Below are 13,667 nucleotides of genomic sequence, written 5' to 3'. Positions count from 1 at the left end.
ATGGTTTTTCTACTTCTGCCTATCCCTCTCAAGGGCCTCGTAGAGTAATCTTTTTAATAGAGAAGTTATAATATAGCACTCTTCTGCTTAATACTGACTAAAAGCTTCACTTAGAGTAAAAGTCAACATCCTTAAAATTATCTATGAGTAGACACTACCTGCTGATCCCTTATTTCCTTTGTGGCCTCATTTCCTTTCAATTCCATCTTGCTCATGGTAATCCAACTGTACTGGCCTCTCAGCTGCTCATCAGACACACCATGTATATTCACCTCTCAAGGCCTTTGTACTGCTCTTCTCCCTGCCTGGAAAACTCTTCTCTCAAGTGTCTTCATGGCTTGGTCCACTGTTTCCTCTACCTCTCTATTCAAATGTCTTCTTGCCAATGCAGCATTTTAACCATCCTATTTAAACAAGCCAATGCCACTCCTCTACTTCTGCCCTTCCCTGCTTTATTTTACTTCACAGAATATATCACCATCTGACATACTACATATTTTCTTTTCTTTTTTTGTTGGCTGTTGTTTATTGTACTTCCATTCAAATATAAGAATCATAAGGGCAGAGATTTTCATCTGTTGTTCACTGCTATATTCCCTGTGCCTAGAACAATGCTTTGTTCCAAGTAGGCAACAAATAATTATTGGTATTTGGATTTAATGAATTCAACTTACAGTTCATAGTCCATTATTTTACCCATACTTTTCTCACTGAATTTTGTGTATGTAAATATCTGGATGATTAAGTTAGTTCGTGAATGGGGCTTCATTAACGTCTGGATTTACAATACCTTCTGAAGAGAAAATCTAGGATTATGCTGCAGCTGGAGAAATTAAACTGTGGCTATTAGATGCCTACTGGAAAGATGTGCTCCTCCTAACCCGGTTATTCAGAAATAAAGCCTTGACCTTTCATTTTGTCAAAATAAAAGTGTTTCTATATAAATTCCTTTACTGAAACCTATAAAAACAAAAATAATGAAAGAGGGAAAAGAAAGCTCCATCTTAAGTGAAGCAAGAAATGGCCACAACTGTGGACCACTGACTGTGAAGACTATTTGCCAAATTCAACAAAGTGTACGCTAAAATGCCAAAGGCCAACATACACATTCTCATATTTCTCCAAATGTCACAGTGCTAAGAGGTCTATCCAAATTTCCTTCACTGGGTAACTAGATCTGGTCAACATGGCCAAACCATTGCAGAATTTGGAAAAACTCTGTAGGGATCTAGGTTCACTCCTAAAGAATGGCAGGGGAAGCAAAGTACAAGGGGAAGTCATACTGATAAAACTTTTCCCCTGGCCAGGCACGGTGGCTCACGCTTGTAATCCCAGCACTTTGGGAGGCCAAGGTAGGCAGATCACGAGGTCAGGAGTTCAAGACCAGCCTGGCCAACATGGTGAAACTCCATCTCTACTAAAAATATAAAAGTTATCTGGGCATGGTAGCACACACTTGTAATCCCAACTACTCAGGAGGCTGAGGCAGAACAGCTTGAACTGGGACCCAGGAAGCGGAGATTGCAGTGAGCTGAGATCATAGCACTGCACTCCAACCTGGGCTCCAGAGCGAGACTCTGTCTCAAAAAAACAAAAACAAAACCAAAAAACTTTTCCTCTTATTTACCTTGGCCTTCAGACAGAGGAAGTCTGCCTTGAAGTGAGGCTGATGAATGTGCTGTAGAAGCCATGATCAATTTTGTAGCTACTGACCAGTCAGCTCAACAGAAACAGACATTAGGCTTTGATAGCCCATGACAGAAAAAGACTCCATATTTCAATACTCTGGTCAAAGTTCTTCATCTAGGTACAAATACAACCAAACATATTTCTTTGGGCCCAAATCTCCATTTAGCATGCAAGAATATCAGAAGAAACTTCAACACTTTAAGACTCTGTTCTTCAAACTGGGATATACAGAGGTATGCCAGTGTGTATGTTTAGTCCTTTCCCCCCATAAAAGTCCTATAGCTAAGTAGTTTTCATGAGACTCACATTATTCTCAACTCAGATATTAGATGTCCCTGTCACTCATGGGTATTTATCATTTACTTTGCCCCCATTTCCTATCTTTAATTTATCCTTCCAGAAACTGAACTCGTGAAAAAATGAACAGAAAGATAACTTTTGTCTTCTCATTTTTCTTATTTTTCAGTATATTAATGATTTTATTCTGAAACTCTCAATTTCTTTTAAATCCATCTACCTTTTAGTTTCTATCTAATGTTTCTATGATCTTTACAATTTTCAAAAAATTTGTTTTCTAAGCATTGTCAATGTTTACATATTTAACTGTGGCTGACATATTCTCCTTTTATTACTATGAACTCTAAAATGGCATTGGGGCACATCCTTTTAAAATGATTTCCATAACTTCTGTTTCATCCTTACTGGATGATAAATCCAGAGCACACACCTCTTGTCCTATTCTTTACTTTCTCAAAGAAGAGACTACCAGCAAGATCAGTTTAAAAAAAAAAAAAAGTATCAAAATTCTGCTTTGGCAGAATGACACTTCCAGAGACTATAAACGTAGTTTCTAATCATGACATTTACCTGTCTCTAGGCCAGATCTGAAACTTACATTAAAAGAGCAGCACTTATATTCTTCTTTATCTACCTAAGATGTCTGTATTTGGCTCCCACAGAATTATCATTGTATGTGTGTGTCTTACCTTACACTCTCATACTATGTTCTCTACCAGCCTTAAACCTAGTCACTCAAGCATTTCCAAGCAAGGCACTCTTCCACAGATCTCATTAGATGTTATTTTACTTGAACAACAAATAACACATGTGTTAGTCTGTTAGTGTTGCTATAAAGAAATACTTGAGGCTGGGTAATTTATTTAAAAAAAGAGGTTTAATTGACTCACGGTTCAGCAGGTTCCTCAGGCCGTACAGAACATGTGCCTCTGGAGAGGCCTCAGGAAGCTCACAATTGTGCCAGAAGATGAAGGGGAGCAGCCACATCACATGGCGAGAGTGAGAGCAAGAGTGGAGGGGAGGGGGAAGTGTCACACACTTTTAAACAACCAGATCTCGTGTGAATTCACAGCAAGAACTCACTCATCACACCAGGGGGATGGCACTAAGCTATTCATGAAGGATCCGCCCTCATGATCCAAACACCTCCCACCAGGCCCCAGCTCCAACACCAGGGACTACATTTCAACATGAGATTTGGAGGGGACAAACATCCAAACCATCTCAACTTCCCACTGGCATATTCCAGCAATTACCTTTATCACAGCAAGTTTGCCATACCTAAGATTATATTTATCTACTTCCATTATACTTTGGGTTCATCTTATTATTTTATCTGCCCTAGTAAAAAGGCATGAGTGTTAAAGTGTTTATAAGAGATTTTTAAAATTTTCATTTTTCATTATCACTATGGGTTCTTTAATAGTTGTACATATGATGGGGTATATGTCATTCAGAGATGTTGCTGAAACAAAGTTAATCACCTTTTAACATTTAAAAAAGATATTCTTTTCAAAGTACTATAGGCACCAGAGAAACAAACTTGTGGGGAATTTTTTTCTATTTAAGAAATCATTTATTTTAACTTTTCTGAAGCAAAACTGAAGTGATGTTTTTTCTTATTTTCTCTTGTGAATCACTGACACATTTTTTTCAGCTACTGTGTTACTTCTAACTCAGATTTACAACTGATAGTCTCCGACTATCTCATTTTATCATTTTAACTGAGCAAACTAGAAAATCTAGTTTTAGATCCTTTCGTAGGATGCTACTTGATACTCATACCATTTTAGCCTTTCTTCAAAGTCATGACCTCAACTGGGAGAAGAGATGAAAACACTCCTTTAAGTGCGCAAACCAAGTGCCTCTGATTTTATCATTCATTTCTATATGAATCAGCAAGAAGGTATTATGGTCTATACCCAATAAGTTTCAAGAAACCTCTTGAGGAAATCTCATACCTGCTCTATCATGATTTGCCTCAATATAAATGAAAAAGAAATAAAATGCCTTCCTTCTTTTCCCATATCTGAAGGATTTGTTTGGATGTTTACCCTCTGATTCTCAATTCTAGGTCTTTGGAGACCTACAGGCATTTACCTAATATATACATGGCATATTATAAAATTATCAGTGTATAAAAAGATTTAGATAGTATTGTCAAGGACTCCTTTATAGGTTTTTAAAATATTCTCCTTTACTGATGATTGTTACCAAAAACTAATACATGGGACTTAAAATCTGAGGTTGAGCTTGAAACTGTGCCAGACACAAAAGAGACAAAAGATACAGTAATACGGTCTTCAGGAATTTGCAATCCAGTTAGTAATCTAGCACTCCTGAACACAGCCATATGCTCTTACTCCCGCTGTAACATCAGGCGTCCGCAGTAAGAGGGGTGCAGCCAGCTGACCAGAACACTGGGTTCATGCAAGTGTTTTTGAGATCACTTTATATCAACAAGAAAACATAAAACTGCTATTATTCTTGAACTCAGAAGGCTATATTTCAATTAAATAAACATTTGAAATAATAGATTTCATAAGAAGAACTCACTATACATAGGAAGAATAACCCGAGAGCTATATCCATATGGAATTTTTATGAGAAAGAATTAACTTAAATAAAATCTTCTGTCCAAAATTATAGCAATACTGAAAATTAAAAACCAAGTTGCTTACTTTTACTATGATAAGCCTAGCCAGGTTTTCACATCTCAGGTGATCATTTTCTGTATACTCCACTTCAAACAGGGTATTATAATTTTCTAGAATTTTAGCCATTATCTTGTTGCACAGGTCCTGTTCCTTCATGCCTTCAAGCCCAGGAGGCACACTAGAAACAGGAAAAAGAAAGAGAGGAATTAGTAAAAACAACAATGCCTGCTAGCTGACGCAGACTTATATTTTGAAATCTCCTGCATAATTAGCCTTCTTATAGGGATGCATGGGATTTTCAAGCTCTACGGTAACAGGCATGACGTTGTTGGCGTAATTGGTGAGTTCCCAAGTTCTGAATCAATAGCTTGGGCTGAATAAGAAAAAATATAAGCTGTTCAGGAAGAAGATAGAGATGAACACTGAGGCCAGCTGTCCTTTGAATATATTAAAAATTATTACATGTATTTATATAAAAGTTAAAGAGTGAGGGTTTTCATAACAGAACTAGCCACACAAATAATAGCAACACAATCTTTATTTAAAGATTTCTTAGATAACACACAAAAAGCACAAACCTTAAAGGTAGAAATGAATACTACTGGGGAAAAATAATAACTGTTGAGCTAAGTGACAAGCGCATGGAAGGTCTATTATACTATTCTCTCTTCTTTCGAATATTTTTAAAATTTTTCACAATAAGAATAGTTGAAAATAAATCTGAATGCAAAACACCCCATAAACAAGGTAAAAAGATAATTTACAGATTGTAAAAAGATAAACTTCTTCAGTAACATGTATAACCGACAAAGATTAGTAGTTACAGTATGTAAAGAACTCTTACTAATCAACAGGTAAGATAAGTCCGAAAGAAAAAGAGACGAAAGACATGAGATGGAAATATTGCAGAACACTTAATAACCTTATGAAAAGATACTCAGCTTCACTGAATAACCAGAGAAATGCATTTAAAAAGCACCACTTAGGTCTCATTTACTAACTCTCTGTATTAATTTTGTGAGGCTGTTGTACCAAATTACCACAAACTAGGTGGCTTAAAACAACAGAAAGGATTATCTTCCAGCTCTGGAGGCCAAAAGAGCAAAATCGCTATCACTGGGACAAAATCAAGGTGTCAGCTGGGCTACACTCTCTATGAAAGGCCTAGAGAAGCTGTTCCTTGCCTTCCCTGGCTTCTGGTAGCTGCCAGCATGGCTTGACTACAGGCACATCACACCAATCTTTAATCAGGGCCAACACCTGCAAATCTCTCTCTGCTCCATCATCATATGGCCTTCTCTACGTGTGTTTAATATGCCACTGCCCCCTTCTTATAAGGATACTTGTGACTGCGTTTCACGTCCACTCCCTCATCCCTTGAAAATCCAGGATAATCCTTATATCTCGAGATCCCTATCTTAATCACATCTGCAAAGAGTCTGTTTTCCAAAAAACCTAACATTTACACATTCCAGGGATTATGACCTGATATCTTTGGGGGATACTATTTAATCTACTAGACTATCTTGGAATACACACCAGAAGGTCCCCTCTACTTGGGTGTATATAGAACCTATGACTTGTTTCTGATCAATACAATATGGCAAAGGTGATAGGATGTCACTCCCGTGATTATGCTACAATGGATGAAACTCAGTCTTAGAAGATTGAAGTGAGAGATTCTCTCATTGGCCTTAAAGAAATAGGCAGCCAAGTTGTGAGATGGCTGTAAGAGGGTCACGTGGCAGGGAACTATGGGGACATCAGGGGGGCTACAGCCATAAGAACACAGTAAGAGGCTAGGGTCCTTAGTCATGCAGCTGCAAAGAAATGAACTCTGCCAACAACTTGAACGAGTTTGGAAGCAAATTATTCCCCAATCTCAAATGAAAATGCATCCCAGTTAATACCGTGAATTTGGCATTGTAAGACCAAGAGCAGAGGATTCAGTTAAATTGTGCCCAGCTTCCTGATCCTTAGCAAATGTTTGTTGTTTTAAGCCACTAAATGTGCGGTAATTTGTTACACTACCATACAGAGTTTAGTACCTGGAAAAGGGATGCTGCCATAACAAATACCTAAAATGTGGAAGTGACTTGGGAACTGGGTAGTGGAAGGAGACTGGGCAGCATCATACAGAAGGCCTCAAATGCCTTGAACCAGTTCTTCATTGACTCCTGGACCTTAAGGACACCACTGATGAGGGCTCACAAAGAAATGAGGAATATGTTACTGGAAACTGGAGCAAGGGAGACCCTTGTGATGGTGGCAGAAAACTTAGGGAAATTGTATCCTATAGTTATGTGAAAAGATAAACTTGTCAGCAATGGTCTTAGATACACAGTTAATGTTATTTCCAAGCAATGGTTTGAAAGTGCCACCTAGTTTCTTCTTACCACTTACAATAAAATGCAAGAGAAGAAAGAGGAAGAAATTGAGAGAACTTATACAGACATGAAACAGGACATGGTTTTAAAAATTTTCAGACTCTCCAATAGAAAAGACACTAAAATTAAGAAATTCACTGTTAAGAAAGCAGGCTCTATAAAAAAGGTTGAGAGTGTGACTACACGGACTTTTGCTAAAACCTCAAAAAGATCAAATCCTCATATTATGCAGTCAGGCAAAGGTCCCTTTCAAGGGATGAAGGGTGTGCCTAACAGATCCCGTCAACCAAATCAGAGAGCCTCTAGGAATTCAAAAGCATTGTCCCTCAGCCCTTGTAGCATGAGCTAAAGATGGAAAAGGTGTGGATATGTCTTATAATGAAGTGAATCTCTGTAACATCCACAGAATACTCACAAAATTTTTGAAATATTTATTTCAGCAAAAACATTGCCAACGTGGACTAAAAGGGATAGAGAGGATTCAAAATGAAAGGACAATGTTGGAGCCCCCAAATTCTAGTGGCAAGAAGCAGTTGATAAAACTACTCAGCTGCAAACATAAGTAGTTTCATTAAAAATGAAGCATGACTCAGAGAGCAGAACCAAGAATCTAGAGGGCCATGACATAAAAATCACAGGAGGTCACTGTTGTGGACTAAGTCCAACAAACCAGATTAAAAATCAAAGTGGAGTCACCCATGCTAAAGTTCCACATCACCAAATCAAAACTAAGTTGTTATCTGACTTTCTAAAATCAGGAAAGAGAGAAAACATCCAACGTCCCAAACAGGCGCTTCAATTGCGTGATAGTGAAGTTTCCTGTTTTAATCCTTAACCTGAAATAACCTAATGTTAACCAAACAGCTATTTTTCTATTGTTTTGTCTCCCAGTTCCTACAAGGAAAATAACTTTAAAATGACTGATCTACCTTTTGTTCTTTGCTTCTGCTTTCTTCAGGCCTTTTTTCTGCCCCCAAAAAATAACCTCCGTGCTTGACTCACTGGAACACTTACTCTATTTGATAGAATGAAGTACTGCATGATTCTACAATCTAAAACAAAGCCAATTCAGATCTTTAAACTAAATTTGTTGTAATTTTGTCTTCTGACGGATAAGATGACCAGTGAAAGGACCTGAATGAAGGTTACTGATGTCTCTGAGACTCTTTGAGGAACACAGAAAAGATGCTGCTAACCTCCCCTTTAAGTGGTAGGGGGGTGGGTCGCCTGTCCTCCCTCTGGAGCCCTGAGAATCATGTGTAAATTTCTCTCAGGCCTGGGCTCTGCTCTCTTTTGCATTTGAGTACTCTGGTCTCTTTGGCTTTGAGGGTACCACTGGGTAGGGTAGTTTGTGCTATGGCAGGGCACACAACCTGTGGTTTGTAGTGACTGAAGAGTCACTGCAAAAAAAAAAAAAAAAAAAAAAAAAAGCTGCAGTTTTTAAGGTAACTGCTTTCTGCCGCACTAAGTGGTCATTACTACAGGGGGCTCTTTATTTCTTCTTTTCTGTGTGCTGAGATTTTAGTACCAAAGCCATCTTGGCTCTGAGACCCAAGATCCAACATAAAAATGAGATCCCTAATTTCTTTTTTTTTTTTTTTGAGACGGAGTTTCGCTCTTGTTACCCAGGCTGGAGTGCAATGGCGCGATCTCGGCTCACCGCAACCTCCGCCTCCTGGGTTCAGGCAATTCTCCTGCCTCAGCCTCCTGAGTAGCTGGGATTACAGGCACACGCCACCATGCCCAGCTAATTTTTTGTAGTTTTAGTAGAGACGGGGTTTCACCATGTTGACCAGGATGGTCTCGATCTCTTGACCTCGTGATCCACCCGCCTCGGCCTCCCAAAGTGCTGGGATTACAGGCTTGAGCCACCGCGCCCGGCCGAGATCCCTAATTTCTAAAGATGTCAGTACTCTGCCTACTGGTACATCTGATTTTTTCATGTATACGAATTATGGCCCCAGAAGCTGCAAAGAATTACAAAAGTGGCAAAATCTTACTAAATTCAGAATTACAGTGGTCATTATATGGAATATCCTAGATGAACAAGATTGTTCTTCTAAGAGATACACTTGAATCCCAAATCTCTTGAATCAGGCAGAGAGAATGGGATTGTTATCCTAATTGACATTTAGAAATGTCAGAGGCTGAGCACAGTGGCTCACACCTGTAATCCCAGCACTTTGGGAGGCTGAGGTGGGGGGATCACCTGAGGTCGGGAGTTGGAGACCAGCCTGGCCAACATGGTGAAACCCCATCTCTACAAAAATACAAACATTAGCCAGGCATGGTGGTGCATATCTGTAATTCCAGCTACCTTGGAGGCTGAGGCAGAAGAATTACTTGAACACAGGAGGTGGAGGCTGCAGTGAGCCGAGATCATGCCACTGCACTCCAGCCTGGGTGACAGGGCGAGACTCCATCTCAAAAAAAATAAAATAAAATAAATAAATAAATAGAAATGTCAAAGAAACAATGGGATTCTAAAATTGCTTTTTAGGAAATTTATTGTGAAGACTATTAAAAAGCTAACAATGCAAGATATCATCCATATCAAAGATGGTAAAGCCCACGTGCCAATTGCTACCTTCTGTTCTACCTTGCCTGAATACTCACAGGCTACTAACTCTCTGATTGCCTATCTTCTTTAAAAAATGGTGAGAACTTCTAGGTAACTGGCCTAGAAAACAAAAAGTATCTAAGGTTTATCAAAACAAGCCCTGTGCTTCATATTTTCCTTTTTAGGTTATTGATTACTTAGGAAAACTGAATCTCCTCTACTTAACTACTAAAAGAGTTAAGGTTTCCCTATTATTCACAGTGATCTGTGATCCTATTATTGATAAATATTTTAAACTTTTATTTTTGACAAACTTCCCAAAATTGAATTAAAAATTAAGTCATTTTGATCAAAAACTAACTTTTGAACATTCCAGAAGGGCCCCTTCAAGTCCAAAAGAGAATTAAATCAATTAGGCTTATTTGAAATGTTAAATTATATGTGGAAACATTGTCAAATAAGAAATCATGTTTAATCTTTGAGTTCTATTTGAATGTTATTAATATGTGCTCCAAAAACTACATGATTTCTATAAATCTGTTGTGCTATCAGTCATAACTTTGTTAAAACGTACGCCACAGAAATAACCAAACTTCCTTGTCAATTATATCATTTTTATAAAACATTCACATCATGGTTTTAACATGGCCATTTTAAATCTTGTCCACAGTTAATCACCTCATTCTGATGCTGTTTTAAAACCTTTCTATAAACAACTATAATCTTAAAGCGTTGTGTCTTCAAGATGGTTCACAGAAAAGATGGGAGGAACTCTGGCAAGTTCAGGTTTCTGCTAACTTTGAGATAATATGGGACTGGGTAAGAATTTCTAGAACTCTAATGAAGAAACTGATGGGTTTGTGAAACTGCTAGCTGAGCTCAAACAGAGCAACAATTAATTACAAGAGACTAAAGGGACTGCTGAAGAATTACAAATTTTTACAGCTTTTTAAAAATTTGAAACATTGCTGTTCTTTTAATGTCTTGTTTTTCAGATTTAAGGAACCATTTTTCTCTTTTAAACTATCTATAGTTTATAGCAATTTAGTAAAGGATACTTCTGTAAACAAAAATGGAAACATTTGTTTTTCCTCCCTTCCTGATACCTCTGAAATTCAAAAACTATCCTAAGTATGTTTACTTTTATAGCAATATGATTATTTGCATAAGTTCAATAAGAATTTGCTAATTTGATCTTGCTGGGCATGGTGGCTCATGCGTGCAATCCCAAGTACTTGGAAGACTGAGGTGGGAGGAGCACCTGAGGCCAGGAGTTTGAGAGCATCCTGGGCAACATAGTGAGATGCCATCTCTAAAAACAAATTGTAAAAATTAGCTAGGCATGATGACATGGTTCCAGCTACCCTGGAGGCTGAAGCGGGAGGACCTCTTGAACTTAGAAGTCTGAAGCTGCAGCAAGCTATGATCATACCACTACACCGCAGCCTGAGTGACAGAGCAAGACCCTATTTCCTCTTTTAAAAAAAGTGCTCTCTTTATAACATGATGTAACTGGATACACTGGTTTTATTACCAAGGGTTTGACTGGCATGTCATATTTGAAAACGTGGAAAGACTGCCTGGCTTCAAGGGTTCCCTGCCTTACAGCCAGTGAGTAAAAAGTTGCCACTTCCTGGCAGACCCAGGAATCTCAAGATATTAAATGCTGCAGGCATAGTCTGATGTCTGCATTGATTTGAGTTCCCAGAGTTAAGATGCTTTTAAAAGTCCAATCTGGCTGAGCATGGTGGCTCACACCTGTAATCCCAGCACTTTGAGAATCCAAGGCAAGGTAGATCACTTGAGGTCGGTAGTTCTAGACTAACCCGGCCAATATGGTGAAACCCCATCTCTACTAAAAATACAAAAAATTAGCCGGGCATGGTGGTGAGTGCCAGCTACTCAGGAGGGTGAGGCAGAAGAATTGCTTGAACCTGGGAAGCAGAAGTTGCAGTGAGCCGAGATCGCGCCATTGTACTCCAGCCTGGGCAACAAGAGAGAACCTCTGCCCCCGCCACCCCTTGCCAAAAAAAAAGTCCAATCTGAGATCCCTTGTCAAAATCCTAGCAAAGAAATATAAAAGGAGCCTCTATGGTTATTCTTGCTGCACTGATGTAAATATCTCAGGCCAATTTTTATGAGATGAATTATTTTGCAAACAAATTCGTATTATACTGATTATTTTGGTAGAAATAGGGGTAACTATAAAGAGAAAAATTATATTTCAAAAGAAAACTACATTATATCTGTAATTAGATTGTAGCTCTGTTCATTGCTTTTGAGTTTTTATTATCACCCGTAGACTGAACTGAATCCTAATTTCTTCCAGCTTCCTCCAAAATCTGGCTATAGCTAACAACGAAAACGGCTAAACTGGACAACTCAACATAAATTTCAAGGGACATGCCTCATGCCTGATGTGTGAACTACATGGAGAGTTTCCTATAATGTCTGCGGTCACAACCAGAGACATTATTCAACTGCAGATCAGGACGAGACGTTGCCAACTTCATGCTATGGGGTTCTTCCCAAGATGGATGGAATGAGACTCCCTATTGTTATAAGACTCTCCCTATTGTTATAAGATGCCTCTTAATTTTACTTGCTTAGGTCTACTTCTTTCTCTTGGTAAGATAATGCTGTAGTTAGAATTCCCCAGTCAGTAGTTTTTGGGGATAACTGGAAGGGGTTGGGTCTCTCATCTCAAACCTACATATTTACACAACCTAAGAGATCCTATGTGCACCTAGTGGGAAACTTTAGCCACATCCCTAACATGGCTGTTCAAATTGTACTAGTGGTCTCTTTTATACAATTAGCACCCTCTGCTTTAATTTAATGCATTCCTGGAATGCCAGATGACAGAATTACTACCTACTTATTTGAAAAGGTAGTAAGTAAACAAAAAAGAAAATAAGGAAAATTAAAAAAAATTACTGCTTACTAACTGAACCAGGAGGAATCTGCGCAGTTGTTGACACTTCTTCTTGCACATAGATAAATATGCTGGGTATTGGAGAGACTCAGTTACAAAACATTAACCAACAGGCTGCTTGGTTAAAACAGGTAAATTCCTTGTCTGGCTCAGTTTTTTTATTTATTTGATTTTAGTAGGTTTGGTTTATGAGGACTCTGGCTAAGGAGCATACTCCAAACCCTTGTTACTATCCTCTAGAAAGCAATAGTAGTAGTTTCCCTGGTACACTGTATCCCCTTGAAAACTTTCAAGTACTTGCATAAAGCCATCCTTCAAATGTCAAATGGAGTCTCTTCAGCCGGAATGGCAAAACTCAAAGAAATGCAAGATTATAAGTACACCATAAGCTATGAAGGACATGCTGAAACTGGAAATCCAGTATAACTCAAAGTAGCACTATTGACTAGGTCAATAGGTCAGGCTTTGGCCTGAACAAAAGGGGAAAATTCTTAAATAAAAATTACAGGAGGCCATTGTTGTGGACTAAGCTCCTGCATGAGGCCCAAGCAGACCAGCCTAAAATTCAAAAATGAAGTCTTAGCTGGATGCAGTGACTTATGCTTATAATCCCAGCACTTTGGGAGGCTGAGGTGAGCAGATCACTTGAGACCAAGAGTTCAAGACCAGGCTAGCCAACATGGTAAAACACATCTCTATTAAAAGTATAAAAATTAGCCAGGCATGGTAGCGTGTGCCTGTAGTCTCAGCTACTTGGGAGGCTGAGGCACGAGAATCGCTTGAACCTGGGAGGCAGATTGCAGTGAGATGTGATTGCGCCAATGCATTCCAGCTTGGGCAACAGAGAGAACTGCCTCAAAACAACAACAAATACACAGAAATGAAGTCACTCATGTTAAGTTTCACATAACTAAGTTATTACCTGACAGCCAGAAAAATCAGGAGAGAGAGAGCCTAATTTCCCAAACAGGCCAGTTTCAATTGGCATAATAATAAATTTCTCTCTGTTCTGATCTTTAACCTATTTTTTTATCTTCCTGTTCCTGCCTTACAAAGAAAGTAGTTTTGAAAAATTACCAATCCACTTTTTCCTTGTTTCTGCTTTCTTTAGTCTTTTTTGTCTATGAAGCCAACCTACTCTG

General features: G+C 38.6%; 1 protein-coding gene across 8 annotated transcripts in view; it reads right to left on the bottom strand.

The window, feature by feature from the left end:
* Positions 1–13,667, bottom strand: part of FAM13A (family with sequence similarity 13 member A) — a 393,400-nt gene that overhangs the window by 193,501 nt on the left and 186,232 nt on the right. For 7 of the 8 annotated variants that reach the window (XM_032239626.1, XM_032239624.1, XM_032239629.1 and 4 more), the window contains one exon: positions 4,668–4,821. In XM_032239626.1, the coding sequence (XP_032095517.1) occupies positions 4,668–4,821 (154 nt within the window). Of the gene's footprint in view, positions 1–2,876; positions 4,512–4,667; positions 4,822–13,667 lie in introns of those variants that run through there. The other variant, XM_032239632.1, reaches the window with a different exon arrangement.

Source organism: Sapajus apella, unplaced genomic scaffold (genome assembly GCF_009761245.1).
Source record: "Sapajus apella isolate SASKATOON/1434 unplaced genomic scaffold, GSC_monkey_1.0 scaffold45, whole genome shotgun sequence".
Classification (NCBI taxonomy): domain Eukaryota; kingdom Metazoa; phylum Chordata; class Mammalia; order Primates; family Cebidae; genus Sapajus; species Sapajus apella.
The sequence above is the reverse complement of the archived record's forward strand: the minus strand, read 5'-3'. Positions and strand labels throughout refer to the sequence as shown.